Source organism: Lolium perenne, chromosome 4, assembly GCF_019359855.2.
Source record: "Lolium perenne isolate Kyuss_39 chromosome 4, Kyuss_2.0, whole genome shotgun sequence".
Taxonomy (NCBI): domain Eukaryota; kingdom Viridiplantae; phylum Streptophyta; class Magnoliopsida; order Poales; family Poaceae; genus Lolium; species Lolium perenne.
The window spans coordinates 5,339,649-5,363,357 of NC_067247.2; the positions used below are offsets into that span (position 1 = coordinate 5,339,649).

At 45.6% G+C, this 23,709-nt stretch overlaps 2 protein-coding genes across 4 annotated transcripts in view; one reads left to right on the forward strand and one right to left on the reverse strand.

Annotated features, from left to right (window-relative positions):
- Positions 1 to 1,073: 1,073 nt before the first annotated feature.
- Positions 1,074 to 3,485, forward strand: LOC139838813 (uncharacterized). Its single transcript, XM_071828838.1, has 4 exons — positions 1,074 to 1,146; positions 1,230 to 1,736; positions 2,360 to 2,572; positions 2,676 to 3,485. Exons 1-4 carry the CDS (start codon positions 1,074 to 1,076, stop codon positions 3,341 to 3,343), a joined length of 1,461 nt encoding a protein of 486 aa, XP_071684939.1. The 3' UTR covers positions 3,344 to 3,485.
- Positions 3,393 to 23,709, reverse strand: part of LOC127349399 (ATP-dependent DNA helicase 2 subunit KU80) — a 48,793-nt gene continuing 28,476 nt past the window's right edge. Inside the window, exons 1-12 of one of the 3 annotated variants that reach the window (XM_051375145.2) lie at positions 9,147 to 9,297; positions 8,633 to 8,725; positions 8,495 to 8,546; positions 7,936 to 8,067; positions 7,098 to 7,492; positions 6,651 to 6,937; positions 5,634 to 5,826; positions 5,338 to 5,544; positions 4,545 to 4,712; positions 4,075 to 4,461; positions 3,846 to 3,979; positions 3,393 to 3,747 (exon numbers count right to left, since the gene is read on the reverse strand). In XM_051375145.2, the coding sequence (XP_051231105.1) occupies positions 3,687 to 3,747; positions 3,846 to 3,979; positions 4,075 to 4,461; positions 4,545 to 4,712; positions 5,338 to 5,544; positions 5,634 to 5,826; positions 6,651 to 6,937; positions 7,098 to 7,492; positions 7,936 to 8,067; positions 8,495 to 8,546; positions 8,633 to 8,725; positions 9,147 to 9,161 (2,124 nt within the window). In that variant the 5' untranslated portion in view covers positions 9,162 to 9,297 and the 3' untranslated portion in view covers positions 3,393 to 3,686. Of the gene's footprint in view, positions 3,748 to 3,845; positions 3,980 to 4,074; positions 4,462 to 4,544; positions 4,713 to 5,337; positions 5,545 to 5,630; positions 5,827 to 6,650; positions 6,938 to 7,097; positions 7,493 to 7,935; positions 8,068 to 8,494; positions 8,547 to 8,632; positions 8,726 to 9,146; positions 9,298 to 23,709 lie in introns of those variants that run through there. The other 2 variants (XM_051375138.2, XM_071818437.1) reach the window with 2 other exon arrangements.

Consider the following 23,709-nt stretch of genomic DNA (forward strand, 5'->3'; position numbering starts at 1 on the left):
AGAAGCTTCTTTATCACTTCTTCTGTCATATGCCTTGTCGCCCTTCTTCTCTTTGGCGACCACCGCCTGCCACTGGGCACGGGTAAGCATAACGTGCTCTTCCGGTACCACATCACCATAGGTGATCTTCATCCGCTCGTCATGAGCCTTGAACCGTCCAACTAGATCATCCATCGTGAGAGTCTTGAGATCGACGCACTGCTCGATCGCCGAAACAACAGGCAAGTAACGCGGCAGCACCGCGCGTAGGAAACGCCTTACGATCGAGATCTCCTCGAGCTTCTCGTCGAGCGCGCGAATCCCATTGACCAATGTAGCGACCCTCGAAGCGAAGGCGTCCACCATCTCATCTTCTCCCATCTTCAGATTCTCGTACTTCTTCTGCAAGGTTTGTAGGGCCGCCTCGCGGACGCGCTCGTGACCAAGATTTAGCGTCTTGATCGTCTCCCACGCCTCCTTTGCAGATTTCTTCGAGATCAGGTGCTGCTTCACGTCCATCGGCATCACCAGCAGATGGCCGTGAGTGCCTGTCGGTCCTTGCGGTACATCGGCGCGCCCTTCTTGAACTCGTCGCCGCCGGGATCGACAGCCTCCCAGACTTCGTTGGACTCGAGCGCCCACATCATCGTGGTCGCCCACACCGTGTAGTTGTCGCGGATGTACTGCGGGTACTGCGTCGACACCGGCGCCGCGGCGCCGGAAGACTCGCCCACTTCCTTCGTCATGACCTCCCGTTACTAGGAGATCCTCCACGAGGCTCTGATACCAATTGTTGGCCCAGACCCGGCAGTACTCTCGCCGATCTGATACCAAACACAGCCCCTGTCGTCGAGTGCTTTCTGACGACTGACGATAAAGTGATTTCCGGCGAGACGCGCATGTATCCGCCTAATCCGCTGACCTGCACACCAAAGCAAACAAGCTAGCTAGCCAATCGATTAGAGTCACGTACGTATCAGAAGCTAGCTTCTAGCAACAACACACGCACGCACGAAAACAATCTTTGGCCAGAGGCTCGTATCGAGCCTTGCAATATTATTACTCAATCTCACGGTGTACAACCTAGCTATTACATGGACATATATACTAGGCAAACCATACTGAACCAACATGAGTGGGTTATGCATCCTAATCCTACCTGGACAGGTACACGAAACCTAGGCGCACACGCACTCGTATACTATACGTATGCCACGCCGTGTTGGTGCCGGAGTGCTTATTTCTAACAGCGGACGTGGGCTTCGGGGACGACTGCCTACTCTGCCCGTTCGAGCCGGAGGCGGAGGCCGTCGAGGACGAGGTCTTGCTCCGCCGAGTGGCCTGCGGATGCTTCCCCTTGAATTGCGGTGTTAGCGTCGACGCCAGCACGGCGGTGAGTTCGCCGCGGATTCTTGGCATTGCCAAACTGATTGTTGCAATTGAGTTTTTCGGTTCTTCCGAAGTTCTTTGTTCAAGCCTTCGTTTCTTGGTTTCTTGCCCTGTTGTTGATGACGAAGTTTGTCTCGATCAGTTGCGGCCGCCGCCGGACGCCAGCCATGGCGAGGAGGTCCCCTGTGTCGGCTTCATCACGCGAGAGGGTGTCACCACACAGCCTGGCGCCGGCCATGGCGACGAGGACACCTGTGCCGCGCCAGAGGACGCCGGCCATGGAGAGGGCGTCACCACATGGCAGTGCGCCAGCCATGACGACGAGGACGCCTGTGTTGCCCTCGCCATCACCACGCCAGAGGACGCAGGTTAGTAGTCCCAGATTGTGAATCTTGGCTTTAGTTATGTGTTCGTGTTAGAATTGGTACAATCTCGTGAAAAATTTGCTAGGTGTTTAGAAGCATCTCTGAAACTTTCAAAAAGTGGATCATTTTGCATGACATCAATCTAACAAAAAAAACAGCATGCAAATAGGTCTGAATAATGATTGTCTCTGAATGTTCGTTATTAACCAAGCTCATCTAAATTAGTTTGCTTCAACAACTGATGTTCGTTAATTTTGAGATCAGACAGTCTGAACTTGAACATAGGGAACCCCATTCTTAGCACATTTGAGTTATTTCACATGTCTTGTGGATATGGTTGCTGTTTGAAACAGTCTGAACTTTGAACATATAGAGATTTTTCTTTTTTTCTTTTTCAGAACACAACCTGTATCTGGACAATAGTTTAGACTTTTGTCGAGGTGTGGTAAAAGTTATGGAGCTACAACAAAGTCAGCCTTGAAAGATGGTTCTAATTTTAGCTTATTCTTGGATGTTTCTTGCCTAGAAATAAAAACTTGAGAACTGATCTCATCCTTTAGAATGAGAAATTTCTCGTTTCTCGGTAATAACCTGACATTGCAATTAAACACTCTTTGCTTGATCAGAAGGTGAATACGGTGGTTGTGGTTCCGACATCTTTCTTACCCGACGGAGGAACGGATATGGTTATTACCTCGACACCTTGAAGCATTGGGTCTTGACAAAACTCGGCCTCACAAACTTTGGCAACGATATTCCTTTAGAGTGGAGCTGGGTAAATATCATGGGCGCGCCTATTTACCAGAGTATCCACCATTCTTTAGGCGCTAGAGGAGACGGTGAGTCCTTTCGCTAGCTAGTCATTCCTTGTTGGCATGTCTCGTAATTTGCTGGATAAATAGTTGAACGACCTGAGTGATATCGTTTGCTTGCTTGCTGCAGGATCTTGTGTGATATGTTCATGCATGACGTGTATACATGCCCAGCACCGGCTCGCGTTTGAGCGGCGACATGGAGCAGGGTCCTTTCCATACGAGCTCTGCTCAACTACCGGTGTGCTTAGGTTTAAGTTCTTGTGCTTGCTCGCCGGAGTTTGGAAGCCTGTGCTGGGGGGTGAACCGTCCAGGGTTCTTCAGATGATGAAGATGAACCCATCAGTTGGACTAGAGCTGAGGGATATCCCAAATCGTTACCTCGGTGTCCGCAACTACACCAGCATAAACAGGAAGGACATCAATCCAGGCAAGGCCATGATCCTCCTTCGCTTAGGCGGGCCGATGATTGGGTCACTCCATGTTGCTGATCACTACTTCATCAGCAACTTCCTGCCGGACTATGTCTACAGAGGCGTGCCAGGCGGGGTTGCCAACCATGCAGTAGTCTGTGTTGATTACAAATTCGTGCCAAAAGGTCATGGAGAGCTGCACATACTGGTGCTAGACAACCACACAAAAGATGGACCGTTTCGCTGGATCCTATTCGAGGCATTCGAGTGTTTCACCTGTATCCAGGTCGATCCTCTAAAACCCAAGGAGCTCCCAAGGCCGAGGACCTCCCGGCTGCGCAACCTGTTCTCTCGCCTGCGCAACCTGTTCTTTTTTTGGAAGTGAGTGAGAGCTACGGTGCTTGCGTTGTTTCATTTTGTTTGTAAATAAATAGTTAGTGCAACTTCTCGGATGCTTGTCATTACTCTGCTTGTGTGCTGATACGAATGTCAAGTACTCCGGGGACATATGAATACGTTTTATCCATCAGAAATCATCAGCAACACAATTTACAATTGTTGGATTCAAACCCAGCCAACCACATCCACGGCTTGGTTCTGAATCAAATCCAACATTCCCTCCCCGGCAGGCCTTCATGCTGGTGGTGCGGGAGAATTTGAAACCACAAAATGTCCTCACCCGAACCCGTCGCAGAGGCCACAGACAGCTGCTACTAGCATGGTTGATGCTACTGAGAGGATGCTTCTGTTTTCACAAAGAAGCTCCTCGCCATCTCTTCGGTCACATCGCTGTGCGCACGTAGATAAAGAAAATCAATGATAGACATAGGAATTACAACAGCATGCTGTTACTGTACTTCTGCAGTAGGTACTAGGAGTTTCCGTACCTGTCAGATGCTTCTGCTTTGCTTATAAGCAAAACATTCTTCGACGCAAGAAGCTGGAAGAACTTGACAACATCATCCACCGTCTTCAGATTCTCGTAGAGCTCTGTCACGAATTGGTTGAATTCGTTCGGCTCCTAAGGACAAAACACAGGTCAGATACAACTGAGCAAGCACATGACCTCTGCTACATCCCACTGAAATGGATGTTCATAACTGTAGGGAACAGTACCTGTTCGATTATGCAGGCCTTCCGCAGAGCAACGAAACACTCCAGCGCCTTCTGGTAATAGTCTCCTTTGGGGGAATTTTGTATCAAATCCGTTGTGTATTTCTTCATCTCTTCAATTGCCTTCAGAACCCATGCCGAGCTAGATCTCTCTGCCAGCATAGCTTCGAAATCTTGAACAGGGTTTAGATCTCCGATCTTCCCAGCCTTCTCTGTTGAAGGAAACATAGCTTCTAGCGCCCTAGCCATCTTTGCTGCATCAGGGTCTTCTGACTTTTTAGCTTGACTGTCTATCCTCTTAGCCTTCTCTGCAGAAGGATCTTCTGGCTTCTTAGGTTGATCGTCCAGACCAGCATAAGCCAATCTCTCCTGTGTCCGGGCTTTCTTTCTCTGCGGTCAATCAAACAAGTTAATGTTCAAGTTGATTACCAAGATTACTGAATCAAGTTTAAAACGAAATGCCAATATTTTACCTTGGGGTTATCCTTCAGCTCAAATGATTTGCCTAAATTTTGGATTAATGGTGCTTGATAATCAATGACATCAGGATCTGGCCTAGTTATCCTCTTCAGACATGTATCAAGTGGTGGGGGATTTGCATCTGGTTCTTTTGACTTCAGATCAAGGTAATTGTAGAACCTCTGAAGGGGGGGGCAATAGAACCATAGTCAAGAAAACAAGATACACACACACACACAAAAAGGGTGCAGAACTATAGGGGTAACAAAATGTGTGATCCAGAATCTAATATCACAAGTTCACAACTTAGAAGCAAACGAGAACACAAAACATAAAAGGACATTGGCGCATAGGTCACCAATTTGGACCACCATGGCCAGGTCAGTCTCGTGCAAATGGTCAAAATGGCACTGCAGAAATGTGATAATCTGATTTTAAAAAATGAATTGCAAGTCTTCTACTAATCAGAGAACCTCTCATCTTCAAATTGCACCCTCTTGTGCCACCTTTAATATTGCAAGTACTTTCATGTGATTAAAATTTGGAAGACTAATGATATGGAACAAACTATGATTCAACTACCATCATACTTACTAGCAGTCCAGAAAAATAGTTTCCACTTCAGAGCTGGAAAATAGTGATCCACAGAAACTAATATGGTCTGTATCACTAAGCATTTATTGAGCATTAACCAGCCGAAGACAGAAACACAAGATGGCAGCAAACAGCATAGACTAAAAAAGACAAATAACAAAATATGCAAAAAAAAAAAAAAAAAAAAAAAAAATGGTGAAAGCAGTATTCGACCTCCAACATGGGATTTGGAGTGAAATCTGGTCTGAGGATCTCTTCCCTCCCAGGTGGTGCAAGGTCTAACATCTTCACCAGGTTATCTGTCGCTTCCTGCTGTTCTTCCGTAGGCTGTAATGATGGTGGCAGTCTGCTGAAGGAGCGAAACTGGAACTCTCTGACATCCTCAGCAAATGGAAGTATATTGAAGTAAAAGGAATCTGGCTGCAAGGAACAGTAGAGTATGTTCATAGTCACACATCAATTGCTTCAAAAACCCATCAACTGTAAGTTACGAATGAAGTACATACAACATTTTTCACTGATGAGATGTTGGGTGTCAATACACCAAAAGCAACACTCCCTTGACCTTGCCTCCAAACACATCGCAGAATTGCAACCTTGTCTGTTTCTTGCATTGCCCTAGCTATGGCAGAAGCTGCAACAATTGCTTTTGTGTTTCCCGGTTCAGGTACAAAGGAATTCACGTCTTTCATAAAATAGTGCCTGTCAAGTAGAAAGAGGGTTGTGTTACATGACCAGTATGTGGACTTCGAAGTTAGAACTGCAACATCTTGTCTGTGCCGCTCATTGACAGGTCAGACTTTTTTCTGAGATGTACACAAGTACGGATTAAGAGCAACTTTCTCTACTCAGTTGAGATACTTCCAGAAAGGGGCAATTATACTAGATTTTAGAACTTGATTCCAGTGGCATTCCTAAAAGGAAAAAAACTTGATTGTGATCCAAACACAGTCTGGTTTATGTTGTAATCTATTCCTACACACACACACACACAGTTGAATAAGTACAGGATAGCCATGGAAATAACTATAGAACATAAATCTACCAGCTGAATCCATCAGAAAACCAGGCCCCAACCATCAAAACTTTTGGTTCATCAGATGTTTCATGTTTCAAAATTATCAGATAACACTATCAGAACAATGGATTTATTGGTTTGCAAGGTCTTCAAAATAAGTGATATCATCAAACTTGAAATCATAAAAAACTACAAAGCATTGCAGAAGTTTCTTCCATTTAGTTCTCACGATTGCAGTTAAGCATAATATTCTTATAATATGGAATCACTGAGGTAACCGCAGTAAGAAAGATGTCGTTACAAGCTTCTAGAAAATGGTTGTAATTTATGTGTCAAAACAATGGCATAAAAAAAGTTTCAGAGTTTTAACTGGTAAAGTAGTAGAACTCAATGAGACGGACTAGGTGTATCATTAGTTTCAAGCTAACAACAATGCCAAAATCACATTCACATCTACAAGTGTCAAAAAAATCTAATGGCAGATGCAAAGTTGCAGGATATTCAGTACCGTGGAATGCTGGATCTGTGTGCGAAACCTAGAAGCTTCACACCTTTCTCTGGTTTGAACTTCACTGCCTCCCATTCAGCCGATGATATAGGAACAACTTGAGGACCATAAAGATAGCCCTTGATTCTTTGATCTGGTGGAACAACTGTGTCTGGTTCTAGAATGCTTTTGTACTCATAATCCACTTTGACTTCATGTGAGGCAAATTTATCGCTTGGAGGAGCCTTATCAGAATACTTCTTCAAAGTGGGGAATTTCTCCTCAGATGTTTTCTTATAGACCCACACCTGTTCACAAGGCATCAAGCAGAAACATCAATGTAAACCAATTGGACCCTAATGAGATGGCAAAGTAAAAACTAGATTGCAAACTGGATCTTTAATGTTGGACTACTGCAGACTTTGTTTTAACTGACAGAAATATTACATAGATTTTAAAACATCCCACCTTGATTTTGAAATTAGAGCTCACTTCAAGGTCTCCCCTGAAGATAGTAACTGGGAGTACATTTCTAGTCTTGAGAGCACCTAAGAGTGATGTTGGGGTGTCAACCTGAACTACCTTTGCCACTGACCTATCTCTGAAGTGATATAATAACTGGTCATTTTCATCCATTACAGAATTGTGATGAACGCCAGATTCTCTGAAAACAATGCAATCCATCTTAATATCATGTTTTTTCATCTGGTCTGCAATAGTGTCCACCTGATCTACTTTGGTTCCTTGGGGCGGATCTCTTAATGGATGTTGTGCATCAGTGATTAGACACAGACGTTGCTTTCCTTTGGTATTTCCGAATCTCTTTATCAGCATATCCAAACCAACAACAATAGCATCCAGAACTGACTTTGGTCAAGGAATTATGATGCCATATCAACGGTATGAACTGAAATAAATAATTTCATCTAAAACAAGGGTGCGGAGGGGACTACATTAGATGTAAACGAAGCATGTAAATGGAAATGCTACATAAAGAACCAAGTTAGTTATAATTTATGGATGGCAAACTAACAACAAAGGGAACTCCTCAAAATATTAACAGTTTAAGATGATGGATAAAAGGACTATTTTGAGTCATCGCTGTGCATTATAAAGTTATGAACTGGCACACATAAATGTAGGCAACAATACAAAAAACTGCTTATATGTGTTAAAAAGGAGAGTCCACGGCAGGTGTTGTGTGCTGATCGTGGTAGGTACAAGCATACAGTAAATATAGTAACATATGGGCTATTTAACATTTCAGATTGAAAAACCACCAACAAGTACTGCTATTTATGGATACAATCGCCAGGGACAGTTCCTCTTGGAAGATTTTGAAGTGCGTCTTTTGTTTCTTCGTCAACAACTTTGATATCATGCTTAACCACCACATGCTTATAGCCCCCAAGTTCCTTTGCAAGGTCATTGCACGTTTCTGTACAGATAAGATAAAGTTGAGTATGCCAGTTATTTAACATTATAAGAAGCTAACAAAACTCAAGCCATTCTCGGATAATGCCCTTGGATGGTGTTCAAGACTCGAGCAATGATTCCAGTAACTAAACTTCAGAAGAAATAACCCCAAAAATACAGATACAAGCCAAGGAAAACAATAATCTGTTTGATTATTTCCCATTTCGAATCATACGTTTGCTCAGTGTGAACTTGAAGTAGAGGTTTATTTCAGCTCATAATTGCACCACAAGTTCAAGCATATATGCAGCAGGAAGAAAGTAACAAGGAAACAGTTTTCTAGGTAATGACTTGGTCAGCTCAAAAACCTGATAAACAGGAAGCTAATCAAACGATGGACGCACAAGATTTAAGTGAAACCTGTTATTGCAAGTGAGAGTTAGCGGTACCTTTAGTTCCGAAAAGAACGATGCCAACCTCATCGCTCCTGTTATAAACCAGCTGCAGAGTGCAAAATTGCAGAGATGAATGAACTGCGTTAAACTGCAGAGTTTCGAATGGGAATAATAGCGTCTGTATTTACTTACCTTCTTGCGCACGAGGGTGGAGCAGACGTTCTCGACCTCCTGAAGCGCCCGGTGCATCGACGGGCCGACGTCCAGCAGCAGGACCAGCCCTTCCTGAATCGTCAGCAAATAAACAAAGGGCGTCACGTACTGTATGCAAAAGAAGAATGTGCTGGGTGCGCGCATCTGTAAAAATGCTGTATCTATCTGAGCAATCGAAAATGAGGTTGCCCCCTCGCTCTTCCCCTAGCAGCACTTCGAAGCCGTCAGTATACTATAGGGGTCAAACTTGCATGATTGTGCGTTGACTTTACGCTACAGTCTAGTCGCTGCTAGTAATGCGAGTGAAGTAGCGCCAAATCTACTCTAGAGGAACGAAAGGTGGTTTCCGCTGATGGAGAGGCGTCCAGGCGAATGCCGAACCCTAAATCGCGCGCTCGGAAGCGTCGCGGGCGAAATGGCCGCTGGCACCACGAGTAGAGTAGACTGGGATTGGAGCCCCCGTGCTGAGGGGATTGGGTGAGGGGAGGCGTACCTTGTTGCGAGCCATGGCGGCGGCGGAGGGAGGAGCCCGTGGCGCGCGCGCGCGGCGGAGGGTTTATGCCGGCGTCGGCGTGGGGTTCCTTCCTTTGGAAGGAGAAGGAGCGACGGCGACCAGTGCGGAGTCAGCTACAATACAAGATTGGCTTCACCCATGTTGACCGCGTATGAATCTACCTGGTTGGGCCAAACGGCCTGGTTTCATTTCTTCTTCTTCTATAGGTAAGCTGGTTGGACCAGGGCCAGGATCAGGGCTTACCCGAAACTCCGGGACGGGTAAATAATATTTCAGGTTTCCAAACTCAACGCCCGAAATTTTCCAAAAAAAAAAAGATACCCGACAACTCGGATTTCGAGAAATTGGAGGAGCTCTGTATGGATCTGTGGAAGGACATGGAGGAGACGGGTTGGCTTCGGCGTCGAATTGAAGAAGAAGATGCCGTCGCCACTCGCCGGAGGTGCATGTGGGCCTAGGTCATGATGACCGGCGCTTGGTTGCAGGCAGCGTACGTTCGGCATCTGGCTCCGGGCAACGCACTGACGAGTTAAGCTGGGGGTGGCGCGAGATACGCTAGGGCGGGCGGGCCTATGACAGTGGCCGACCTTAAATTAAAGCTTGCCGGTGCAGTTATTCACCTAAAGACAAAAAAACAAAAAAATCTAGAGGATGTAAATGCACATCTTGTCAACGGCAACAAATTTGTTTCGAATCTTTTGAACACTTACCATTTAAAATTTGTGAAGTGGTATCATGGCATCATGTATACCTGGCCATGTCTCGGGCCGGGCCGAGAAAAGCCCGACGGGCAAAAATCAGGCCCAAGCCCGGCCCGGCCCGACCAAATGCCCATGAAGCCCGTCGGGCCGCGGGCCGGGCCGCGGGCCGGGCCGTAGTGTTAAATCTGTTTTTCGGGCTACCCAGGCCCGGCCTGGCCCGACCATCGGGCCAACATTTTCAGGCCCAGGCCCGAGTTTTTCGGGCCGGGCTTCGGGCCGGGCTGCCCATGGCCAGGCATGGCATCATGTGAGATGTGGTATCAGTAGATATTTTCCCCCGTGCGGTTCTGGTTGGGAACAGAGGAAAGGAGCACCAAGCTAGGCAATTAGGTTTCGTTAAGCGTGGGGCAAATTTGGGCTAGGCTAGGCTGTTTGGGCCTTTGTGGATTTTTTTCATATTTGTTTCGGGTTGTTCGGGCAACACTAGTACGTACCCGAATTTTCTGAATAAAGATTGGGTTTTTTTGAAAATGTGTTCGGGTTTTTCGGGATGGGGATATATAGGTATTTCAGGTTCGAGATGCGGGTATCAGGTTTTATGCTCACCGTGAGTTGGATCGTCGACCTTGATATCATCCGCTAGCATGTTTGAATGGTACATCTTCACAAAGGATGAGAGTGAGTTATTGGGGAAAGTGGGAGTATGTGACATATATATGAAAAATGTGAATACTATATATGATTTTTGGATAATCTCTGTTGGTACAAAACTCTGCCCAACCTTGATGGAGAGTTCGAAAGATCAATTAAGTTTGGCCTTTTCAAAAACTAAATGAAAATCTTGTTCAAAACTATCATAACATCGGACATGCTCGAGGATTAAGCTCGTACCCAAAGGAGTTCTCGGTTGTTGGCCTACCCAAGGACCGTTGAGTTGATATCACTACATACGATTGTGTATCTTATAAAGAGCAATGCTTCACGAAGCAAAACATGGACAACTTACTCACCAATTATTTATTTCTAAAGAATCATCCATTCCTATTTGTATTATTTTTTATGTGTGCTAGATATTTGAGTCTGAAGGCTCTAGGCATAGAAGGCAGTGGGAATTACAAACGTAGTGCTGGAATTATAACATGTGACACCATGTGTCATGAGAATGTATCCAGTGAAACAGAGGAATATATGCAACGGCTGCACCATAGGTTCTATGCCGTTGGATGAAAGACGTGAGTATCAGATTTAACAAGATGGACTGCTGGTGTAATTTACAAAGTAAACCTTGCAGTATTGTCAAACTGCAGAGAAACTCCCATTCAATCCCCATCGTCTTCCATTTGCCTCTTCCATCTGGTGAGACTGACGATGTAGCTCTGTGGCATCGCTGGGCAGAACGATGGCGAGGCTCGCATCACGGCCTGCGTGCTCCGACGCGGCACCCATCTTGATGGCGAGGCTAGCTGGACGGCAGGTCCGCCTCACCGTGGTCTCGCGTGCTAGCACAGTCGTGTTGCTATTCTCAGATCCATGTACATCCAGAGCCATTTGGGATGAGAAGAGAGGATATGGAGGGAGAAAGATGAGATCCCAATCCCAATACAATTTCTCGAGCTTGTATCCCATCGGAAATTCCTAATCTGGAATCAGTAGAAGAAAAAGAAAAGAGAGATGCTTGAACGAACCTACCTCGCGCATGTACAGTACAGGACATGAGAGTAAGAGACGAAGCTGTGTCTGGGAAGAATACTACGAGGTCCATTGTGCAAATGTGCCAGCAGCGCGTCTGCTCGCTGGATCATGTCCCTTCTTTTTCAATCCAAAGGATCACAGTATATGGGTGCAGCTGGTGCATGACTTGGACCGTTTCATCAGATACCTTCTCCATGTGTCATAGTCCTGCCAGGTGTGTTTTTTGCGCCAGAGAAGTCCGACTTGGAAACTAGAGAAGGCCACATGTACATACTTGTTTTTTTTATCTGACATGTACAAAACCTTCAGAAAACCGTTGGACTCAAGCAAAACGATCCTCATCCTCAAATGAGCTGAGCAATGATCATGTACAAGACATTCATGATCAGAATGAGAAGTGTAGGTGGACACTAAAAAATTGGTTGTTGTCTGCACCGTCAGATCGCCATCCAACGTTAGGAAGCAGCAAGCAACAAAGTTTTGCATTTTGCTCCCTTATTTTTATGAAATCAACCCGCAATCCCAACTTCTTCATTTACAATACCTACGGTCCCACTTTTCGTAAAAACATGACCTACATGAACTATCCTGATCAGACTCCAGATTTGGTCATTCTCCGTGTTCTCCAACAGGCCCTACATGAACAACATCACCACACAACTGCTCAGAACATCGTAATTCCTAGCCATGAAGCCACTAAGAATTCAGAGAAGCCAGCCAGAACATCATAATTCCTAGCCATTTCAAAAACAAGCATAATTCCTAGCCATGAAGCCACTAAGCATTCACAAAAGCCAGTCAGAACATCATAATTCCTAGCCATGCAGCCACTAAGCATTCACAAAAGCCAGTAATGAGAACATGTATTTCTATTATCACTGACGTGGGCATAACCCTTTGGGTACTCGACATTGGCATACCCGATGCAAATTATGAAGATGGACCAGCACAAGGACTCGACGAGCTAGACTCGCAAGGAATATCAACTTGGACTACAAGGAAAGAAGACTCCAATACGAATCCTACTAGGACTCTTGTAAACCCTAGCTTGGCTGATATATAAAGCCAGGCAGGGACACCCCTTAGACGGACATATTCAGAAACACAATCAGTAACATAGATCACGGAGGCGACACGCCTAGGCACCGTAACCCGTGGATTAGAACTAGACTAGATCCAACAATTCCGCCTATGGCGGCCCCCTGTACACATATATTCATATACTGGATTGCTAGCGGGACGTAGCGATCCTCCACCGCGGGGACGTGAACCTGGGTACGTCGTGTACCGCCTCGCTCCGGGAACTTCCATCGCCGCCTTTCTCTAAAACCCAAGCCCCTCATGGTGGGCATTACCGAGGAACCGCCTCGTCAATTGGCGCCGTCTGTGGGAAACGCGGCAACTGGATTTTGTCATCTGGGCGAGATCCGTCGACTTCATCTTCAACAACCAGATCACATCTGGCGGATTCGTTTTCTTCAAGTCAATCAATCTCATCGTCAACCAACATCGGCTTCTTCATCAATTCCTCCCGTTGAAGCTGGATCGATCTGCGCCATAGTTTGGCAACGGCCGGACTTAATGTTTCCTATTTGCCACCTACCGTGTCAAGCACGGACTGTTTCGCTAAAATCTGGATATTGATGGTTCCTGGCCTAGACGAGCAGGCGAAGCCGTCAAGGAGCAGAATGCATCTTTCAAAGAGCAGACAACTTTGGACTCAGTTAGAAAAAAAGAAGGTTAACTTCACGTAACCATCCATTGGTGTAACCAAAGAGATAGCCAAAGGAGATTTTGCATCCAATAGATTAGAAGAAGAAAAAGGCACCGATCAAGGTATGCAAGAAGCCAGCAGTTCCCGACGTTTCTACTAGCCGGTTAAAGGCTTCAGCTACGGGCAACTTTTATCGATATCGAGTCCGACGAAACCTACGTCGTCATCAGCTCTGGAGGAGCTGGCATCGTCATCAAATGCGAGCATTGCCATATTGACACCATCCACGCCATTGCAGCGTCCGACTCTTCAGTTCGCCGATAATCAGGTGCTATATTTCCAGTTAATTGCGCTTTGCAAAATTTATTTCGCCAAATATTTTTTGGCTCGTGCTATTATTTGTGCGCAGGTTTTGCGCCGTAATATAACTGCAGATTGAACCAAAGCGTCGACTACTCTATTCGGTCGACCGCGACCGCCGTTGCGTACTCGTCTTACTCGGGGGCTCGCATGTCGTAGACCCGACATTACGGACTGAATATATTCGGGTGCTCACCTGTCGCGGGTCCGCTACATCGACTGCGTCCTCTTCATCGACCGCGTTTGCCTGGTGCCGGCATGGACTTTCTCTGGTGGCGCAATTATTTCGGCTGCGTCCGCCGCATGGATTATCTTGGATGGCGCAATTATTTCGGCTGCGCCCGCCGCATGAATTATCTTGGATGGCGCAATTATTTCGGCTGCGCCCGCCGCATGAATTATCTTGGATGACGTAATTATTTCGGCTGCGCCCGCCGCATGAATTATCTCGGATGGCGCAATTATTTCGGCTGCGCCCGCCGCATGGATTATCTTGGGTGGCGCAATTATTTCGGCTGCGCCCGCCGCATGAATTATCTTTGATGGCGCAATTATTTCGGCTGCGCCCACCGCATGGACTTTCTTTGGTGGCGCAACTATTTCGACTGCCCCTGCAGAACTAAGTGTTCCTCTTCCTTTCGCCACACCCGATGATTGGGGAGGCGCCATTACATCATACCTCCAGTACTCTCGACTACTCGGTGGATTTATTTTCTTCATCACCTATGGTTATCAATGGATATCATCTTATATAAATGATCCGGTGAACTCCCGGGTCAATGGCTTCATCATCTATGGTTATTAATGGATTTATCTCCTATGGCTATATAATATTGACCCGATACACTCTCGGATCAATGGATTCAACGCCTGGAATATTCAATGGATATCATATTATATAATATTGACCCGATGCGCTCCTGTCGGGAGCGCTACAATTACTCGGGGGCTCTTGGAGTATCTTCAAACTATTGCGTTTACTCCTATCGGGTGCGCTGGAATTCAAGAAGATATGAAGGCTCCTTACTCCCAACGGGAGCGCCGGAATTCAAGAAGATATGAAGACTCAAGTTTTGTTTCTTTGAAGAATTGCAGTAATTCGGGACACCCGAACTACATCGTCAGGAACTTTGTTCGTATATTACAACGAACATCGGTTCGATGGAAAATACGCCCATAGATTGCACTCTAAAAAAGCCTCTGAAATTACGAGTGCTATGATGCAAAATCAACGGGGACCTTGTTCTTTTCCTTTGCTATAGATGCCTCAAAGAGTGCCGCAGATAGCAAGGATCATGAAACAACGGGGACCTTGCTCTTTTCCTTTGCTATAGATGCCTCAAAGAGTGCCGCGGATAGCAAGGATCATGAAACAACGAGGACCTTGCTCTTTTCCTTTGCTATAGATGCCTCAAAGAGTGCCGTAGATAGCAAGGATCATGAAACACGTACGAAAACGACCCACGCTCGATACTTTAAACTGCAGAAGTATCAAAGAGCGACAGAGTCATTGGCAGATCTAGTGCCACCGATCTATTCGGGAGCTGTTGTCAAGTCATGCATCGGTTGAAAGCAAAGTTGCACATACAACAGGTTTAGCAAAACCTGCAACACGAGCTGATCACTCAAATAATTTGCTGCCGATAAACTTACAAACAATGGCATCAACGATGCCCAAGGAGCATTAAGAATTGCCCCTTGAAATAAAAAACAATGTGTCAACGGCACCTGAAGAAAACTATAAACATCGGGTTGATTGACTTGAGTCTACTCACGGTTGCAAGCATCAGTGCCCAGACTCGGGGGCTACTTCCATCGGGAGCGCTGGATGCGCACCCGATAAAATCATCGGCTCCTCCTGGATATCACCCAAATCATCGGCTCCTCCTGGATGCCATCTGAATCATCGGCTCCTCCTGGATGCCATCTGAATTATCGACTCCTCCAGGATATCACCCAAATCATCGGCTCCTCCTGGATATCATCTGAATTATCGGCTCCTCCTGGATATCACCCAAATCATCGGTTCCTCCTGGATATCATCTTCCAAATCATCAATTCCTCTATCTATGATATCATCAGAGTCATCGACATCATGTTCTTGGAACTCGAAGACATGTACGGTATTCGACTCAGCATTTTTTACACCCTGTACATAACTATTTCTTATTTATTTACAGGCTCGGGGGCTACTCCCTTCGGGAGCGCGGGTCGCGCACCCGAGAAAAAGATGTCAACCTCGCCAAACAAAGAAGAATAAACTTGAAGACGTCGGCATCAACAATCAAGATCTTCGAGTAGTACAAATTGAGTCTATGCGTGGCTGCAAGCACCCGCCCATAGACTCGGGGCTACTCCCATCGGGAGCGCTTCGCGCACCCGACAGAAAGCAACTTCGACTCTACATTAAGCACAAGATTCAACAGATGATCAAGACATTCGGCAAAGACAACTTTAGTCCCTGCCCGAAGCTTCACTTCGGCCAGACACTCGGGGGCTACTGACGTGGGCATAACCCTTTGGGTACTCGACATTGGCATACCCGATGCAAATTATGAAGATGGACCAGCACAAGGACTCGACGAGCTGGACCCGCAAGAAATATCAACTTGGACTACAAGGAAAAAAGACTCTAATACGAATCCTACTAGGACTCTTATAAACCCTAGCTTGGCTGATATATAAAGCCAGGCAGGGGTACCCCTTAGACGGAGATATTCAGAAACACAATCAGTAACATAGATCACGGAGGCGACACGCCTAGACACCGCAACCCGCGGATTAGAACTAGACTAGATCCAACAATTCCGCCTATGGCGGCCCCCTGTACACATATATTCATATACTGGATTGCTAGCAGGACGTAGCGATCCTCCACCGCGGGGACGTGAACCTGGGTACGTCGTGTACCGCCTCGCTCCCGGAACTTCCATCGCCACCTTTCTCTAAAACCCAAGCCCCTCATGGTGGGCATTGCCGAGGAACCGCCTCGTCAATCACCTTGAGAGACAGCAATAGGGTAACCAATTTAAGTACCCAATAAGTCTACGGTTGAGACACATGGAAATGCTAGAGGAAAAGAAAGTTAACTCCGAAGCTTTACCTTCCAAACGATCTCATCAAGGCACAAGCAGAGCCGCATGTACATTATCAAGGAATAGGCAGTTAGGCACTCAGTAGGTGATTTCCCACATACATACTTCACTATCGATGTAACAACAAAGATCACCTCGGACACTACAAACTGCAGACAGTGCCAAGCGAGGTGAAATAATAAAGGTTCAAAACGGCAGAAACTCAATAATACTCACGAGCATGCTCATCATATTCATCCTTGCCAACATTGTACATGTCTCCAATCATGGTATAGACGGTGAAGGGAATGTGTCAACAATCAGTTATTATGTGTATTCTGCAGCTCGATTCATGTAGAATATGGCTATCTGTAGGGATGCCTAAAGGTTAATTTCAAGATTTCTAGCAATTTGTATGGCTCCAAATAGTACATGGCAATGCACATAAGTAAAATACGAATCAAGAAGTTCAATAAACTGTTTGGAATCCTGGAAGCATATATGAGGTGACGCTCATAATGAAGGGTCAATGAGTGGGCATTACTAGAGATCATATTAAATGATGGACGGCTTATTTGTATATCACATAGTACTTCAATATGATTAAGCCAGGCCTCCTGAAAGCATTCTGTTCGGGGTCACAAGATCAGCCCGTCCTAAATTCGAACTCAGCCCGTCCTAAATTCGAACACCACACAGTACCGTGCGCGCTGCACGAACGATTGTTCTGTTGTGAATGGGCAACTAGTATTCACAGGGGGCCAAAGGGCAGTACATGTATGTGTTACAATATGCAGGGAAGCCTCTCATGCACTGGGAATATACAGTAAAGGTGTCTATACATCACTAACCCCCCCCCCCCCCCTCAAACTCATGGTGGATCAATAACACTGAATTTGGAGAGAAAAGAACCCATGTTGTGCTCTAGTCTGGGTCTTCGTGCAGAAATCAGCAAGCTGTAGCTCGGAAGGCACATACTGTAGAGCCATAACCTGATCCTGCATAGCATTACGCATAAAGAAGGCATCAACGCCAATGTGTTTGGTGAGCTCGTGCCTCACCAGATCACGTGCAATGCTGATGGCACCAGTACCAGAAAAAGTCTCTGTGTGTTCTTCTCCAATGTGTATATGTGTGTGTTGATCCTTGGGCAAATTCTGTCATTTTTTTTTTGGCACCGCACCTTCTTACTGGTTAGATTGAGAGACAGGAGGAAGAAGAAGAGGGAGCTGCAAGGTGCAGCTCCTACATTTGGTATCAGAGCCTCGTTTGTCGAGGTCCGCTCTCCATCGTCGTCGAGCTGCGTCACGAGCGAAGGAGAACGGCGTGCTGCCCGGTAAGTTGCGTCACCGGCGGCAAGGAGGTGATGGCCATGGCGTGGAGGCCATTGCCATGAAGAGTTCATCGTCCATGTCCGAGTCGTCGACAAGGTGCGTCATCGGCGGCAACATGGAGGGAGTCACCAGCGAGGTGCGGCACCGGCGGTGAACATGCGGCATCGAGTGTGTTATGGCGGCACGCTCGCGGTGAAGGCGTAGGAGGTGCGACTCTCGGCGAGGCCAATGGCGACGGCGGCAATCGGCGTACAAGATGGCATTGGTGGCCATCTGCGAGGTGCACCGACGACATCGACGACCACATGCTTCAAGGGAGAAATAAGTAATAGCAAGATTTGGGAGGTGATTGTTGGAACAAATCTTGTTATTAGTACTAAGTTTAGAGTTTGATCATGTTTATTTTGTGTAATCGAGTCAAGGTCGAAAGCTGCGTTAGTCTGCACACACAAAGCTGTGATCATGCGTGTAGACAAGCTAATGGTCTTGTGTAAGTAAGAATAAGTCTATGTAGATGCTAGCTGATAGAATAAGGAGCAGGCAGGTACGTGAGCTGTTTCTGACCGATTTGCATATAGCTGTTAGGGGCTTCAAATGTGGACCGAGTAACCAGCAGAGAAGTGGGGCGCCGGCTGAATCGTGTGGCCGTGCCAACGTGGTTATTCGTGGCCTTGCTACCGGCTAGTGGAGAGCAATTAGCGGATCAGGCCAGTAGCGCGTGTGTGTTGTCTCCTCTATTTAAAGACTTGTAATCATCTACAGTTTGTTGAGTTTAGAACAAGAGAAAAGAGGCACGAAGGTGCGGTGCCAGAAAAAGTCTCTGTGTGTTCTTCTCCAATGTGTATATGTGTGTGTTGATCCTTGGGCAAATTCATAAGAGAGCAGTCAGTGCGTCAGCAGAAACACCAAAGTCCTCCAATAACCAGCGTAACCAAGTCACCGTTGCTCGCAACTCAGCCTCGACACTCGAACGAGAGACTGTAATCAGCTTCTTGGTCTTCCAAGCAATGAGAGAACCACCAAGAAAGACACAATAGGCAGAAAGAGAATTGCGATCCGAGGGATCACTAGCCTAGATGGCATCTGAGTAGGCCTGGAGCTATAAGGAGCTGGAACAAGGAAAGAAAAGACGACGGGAGATAGTGCCACGAAGATAGCGGAGGACACGAAGGAGATGACTATAGTGGACACTAGTGGGAGCAGACATGAACTGACTCAGAATGTGGACCGGGTAAGAGATGTGATGGGCTGGGCTTCACCCATGTTGACCGCGTAGGAATCTACCTTGTTGGGCCAAACGGCCTGGTTCCATTTCTTCTTCTTCTGGTAACCTGGTTGGATCAGGGCCAGGATCCAGGGCGTACCCGAAATTCCGGGACGGGTAAAAAATATTTCGGGTTTCCAATATCAACACCCGAAATTTCCAAAAAAAAAATAGATACCCGACAATTCAGGTTTCGAGAAATTGGAGCTCTAGGTCTTTGGCGTCGAATTGAAGAAGATGTCGTCGCTGGAGGTGCATGTGGGCCTAGGTCATGACGAACGGCGCCTGGTTGCAGGCAGCGTTCGGCATCTGGCTCTAGGCAACGTAGTGCGGCGCGAGATACGCTACGGCGGGCGGGCCTGTGATAGCGGCCGGCCTCGCATTGAAGCTTGCCGGCGCAGCTATGCTGGTTAGCGGTTACGTGGTGCTATGGCGGATGTGCGGTGCAGAACATATCTAGTAACACCACATCTTATTTGGTACCATGATACCACTCTTAAAAAGTTCAAATTCTAAATGTAAAAAAAAAATCAAAACCAAAATTCCGGGTGTTCACAAGATGCGTGTCTACATGCATGCCCTGTAACTTTCATAACCAAATTCAAAATACCCTAAGAGAAACAAAAATGAGAAATCGAGCATGAATAGTGTCACATAAAGACAAAAAACACAGAATGCCACTATTCACGTATCATCTGTCTTTTTTTTTTGTTTCTCTCGGTGTATTTTAAATTTGGCTGTGAAAAATTTAGAGGATGTAAACACACATCTTGTCAACGGCAACAAATTTGTTTCGAATCTTTCTAACACTTATAATTTAAATTCTGTGAAGTGGTATCATGGTATCATGTGAGATGTGGTATCACTAGATATTTTCCCCTGTGCGGTTGTGGTTGGAAAGAGAGGAAAGGAGCACCAAGCTAGGGAATTAGGTTTCGTTAAGCGTGGGGCAAATTTGGGCTAGGCTAGGCTGTTTGGGCCTTTGCGGAATTTTTTTCATATTTGTTTCGGGTTGTTCGGGCAACACTAGTACGTACCTGAAATTCCTGAATAAAGATTGGGTTTTTGAAAATGTGTTCGGGTTTTTCGGGATGGGGCTATACAGGTATTTCAGGTTCGAGATGCGGGTATCGGGTTTTATGCGCACCATGAGTTGGATCATCGACCTTGATATCATCCGCTAGCATGTTTGAATGGTACATCTTCACAAATGATGAGAGTGAGTTACTAGGGGAAGTGGGAGTAGGTGACATATATATGAAAAATGTGAATACTATATATGGTTTTTGGATAATCTTTGTCGGTACAAAACTCTGCCCAATCTTGATGGATAGTTCGAAAGATCAATTAAGTTTGGCATTTTCAAAAAATAAATGACAATATTGTTCAAAACTATCATAACATCGGACATGCTCGAGGATTAAGCTCGTACCCAAAGGAGTTCTCGGTTGTTGGCCTACCGAAGGAACGTTGAGTTGATATCACTACATACTATTGTGTATCTTATAAAGAGCAATGCTTCACCAAGCAAAACATGGACAACTTACTCGCCAATTATTTATTTCTAAAGAATCATCCGTTCCTTTGTAGTATTATTTTTTATGTGTGCTAGAGATTTGAGTTTGAAGGCTGTAGGCATAGAAGGCAGTGGGAATTACAAACGTAGTGCTGGAATTATAACATGTGACATGTAACATCCCAAATTTTCAAACAAAGAGAAAATGAATTTCCCTTTTTCCAAATTTTGGAACCAACAAAAACTTTTCTTAAATTAAGTTTGATGCATAGTACTCATGCTTAATTCTTGTGCTATTGCCATAATTGTTTGTTGAAGTATATTGAAATGATCTTAAATTCTAAACCCTATCCTTTTCACCATCCAAGTTAAAATAAAATAAAAAGAATTTAAATAAGAAAAGGGCCTATGTGCCTATGGCTACTTTTGTAAAACTTTACCCTAGGCCTTTCTACTTGGTTTAGAGGATTGGAAAACCTTCATAAACCTTACCTAGTACTTATCAAACCAAATCCAAGGTGAAACCAAAGAAAATAAAAAGAAACTAAAAATGCCATAGAGGCATATGAGAGTAAATAGCAAATTTGTGAAATTGAGGATCTTGACCCTGAGACTTGTTGTGAATAGTTGGATCACTCCTCTATACCATTTCAACACTCAACCACATCAAATGGGTCAATAAAAATCAAATTAAAAATCAAATACAACATATGCATAGAGGTATATGTGGCACATAGCCATATTACCAAATTTTGACCTATGCCCTTCTACTTTGCCCAAATGGTGTGAAACCATCTCTAAACCTAATCTCACACTAAATGGACCCTAAACCATGCCCAAGTAAAGCAAGGGGAACAAAATAGAAGATTAAGAAAAATTGGAATTTCACCTCTTATGTGCTTATGGCCATTTTTGCAAATCTTTGAGCTAGACCTTTTGGAATGGTTTCAATGGTTTGGAAATGTTCCTAAACTAATAAGACTCACTTTTGAGTAAAGAAAAATCAAATCAAATAGAGAGAAATAAAATAAGGAGAAAATGCCATTTTCCCTCACATACACTTTGGCCAACTTTTCAAATCTTTAAACAAGGCCCCAATTGCTTGTGCCATTGCTTGTGAAATACTTATATATCGAAAACAAACACTTTTGCATCCAAGAAACACAAATAAAAATCAAAGGAAAAATCAGAATTCAATTACATGTGATAATGGTCACTTTGCCCTTTTATAAAATGTTACCCACTTTGCACCCCTGGTTTGGAAGATTCTTAAACCAAACTTGACCAACTCTTTCCACCTCATCCAAGACCATGTCAAGGTGAACATCTTTGGTGTTGACCATCAGGGTTGACTCTGCCTAGGTTGACCAGAATAGAGGTGACAAGTGGCAACATTGAATCAAAGAGAAGATCACCTCATTTTTGAAACTTTGCAAACCAGCACCATTTTGACCACCACCACCACCATTCTACTCCAATCCTTATTCAAAGCAATTCCACCAAAAAGATTTTCAAAATTCAAATAAAAGTTTCATGCGGCCATTAACACAAACACTTGGCAGGCATCAATTTGCTTTATGCATACATGCTATGATCCAACGGATTTTGGTCTAAACCCCTTTCTATTTGTGATCATCACCACCCTGGTACCTCCTCTGCATCAACCAAGCACCACAGCCCTGATAAAAGTGAAGAAATGATCAAACTTGAGCCATGCCGAGCTCAAGGACACCACCATGCCACTCCTCCTCTCCACTCTTCTCTGGCCACTTTCACTTTGTCAACCCGCTGCACCACACTCTATCACACACGCCTGTACCCTCCCTGGCCGAAGAAACGCACGGCACTGGCCAGAACGCCACGCGCCCGTACGCGCCCAGACCATGCCAGAGCACGCATGAGCACGTCTCTGGACACGACAGAGCGCACACTCGCCCGATCGCTGTCCTCCTCCTCTCGCCTTTCCCCTTCGCATGCGTGATCACCACTGCACCAGCTAGCCCCTAGACAACCTCACTGGCTCGCGGAAGCCCCGTCGACGTCGCCATGATCGCCGTCCTTCCGACAGTACACGCACGGACATGGAAGCAATCCGAGCCGTCCCCTCACCGATTCTCTGCGCCAGCTAGAAGTTGAGAACCACCATGATGCCAGGAAGCGCACGCGCCCCTCACCTTACCCTTTCGCGACCCCGAACGCCATCGCCACCGTCGACCTCGCCCGCAGCCCACGGCCACCTCGCGCTCCTATAAAAGGAGGGCCTCCCCGAGCTATCCAAGCACACCATCTTGCTCCCCACTCACCTCTAGTTCTCCTCGACCCCTTCCCCTCTTCAATTAGCCCCCAGTTCGCCGGAATTTGGTCGGAGTCCGCAGCCACCGTAGCTCAGCGACGTCGTCGATTTCGGCCACCTGTAAGGGTATATTGCCCCTATGTGTGGTTTTGGTAATTAATGACAACCCCTATGGACTAATGTTTTCATTGAGTTTATATGAAGGAATATTCCATAGGTACTACTTGTAGTCCATGTGTTGGATTCAAGTATGGATGCCATGAAGATAAAGATATACCTTGAGTATTGGCATCAAGATCATCGATTTGAAGACATATATGTGATATGATCAATAAGAAGAAATGAAGATGGAGTTCCTATGAGGAACTCAATATTAGCCATGCTCTAGCTTATGTGATAAGCAATGAATGATCAAGATCTTGAGTGCTTGATTCTAAGTGAAGAATTCAAGTTATGGCTCTAAGTCGGTGTCATGATAGTCTCATAAGTTGAGCTATGGTTGACGAAGATTTAGAGCATGCAACCAAATGAAGAATTCTTTATACACCTCAAGATAGTATGATAGAGCATGAGAAGATACAAGGTTGACCAATA

Coding starts and splice junctions, on each gene's coding strand:
- LOC139838813 (XM_071828838.1), top strand. CDS start 1,074: ATGGACATATATACTAGGCAAACCATACTGAACCAACATGAGTGGGTT. Junction 1,147..1,229: donor TCCTAATCCTACCTGGACAG/GTACACGAAACC, acceptor TATTTCTAACAG/CGGACGTGGGCTTCGGGGAC. Junction 1,737..2,359: donor CACCACGCCAGAGGACGCAG/GTTAGTAGTCCC, acceptor TTGCTTGATCAG/AAGGTGAATACGGTGGTTGT.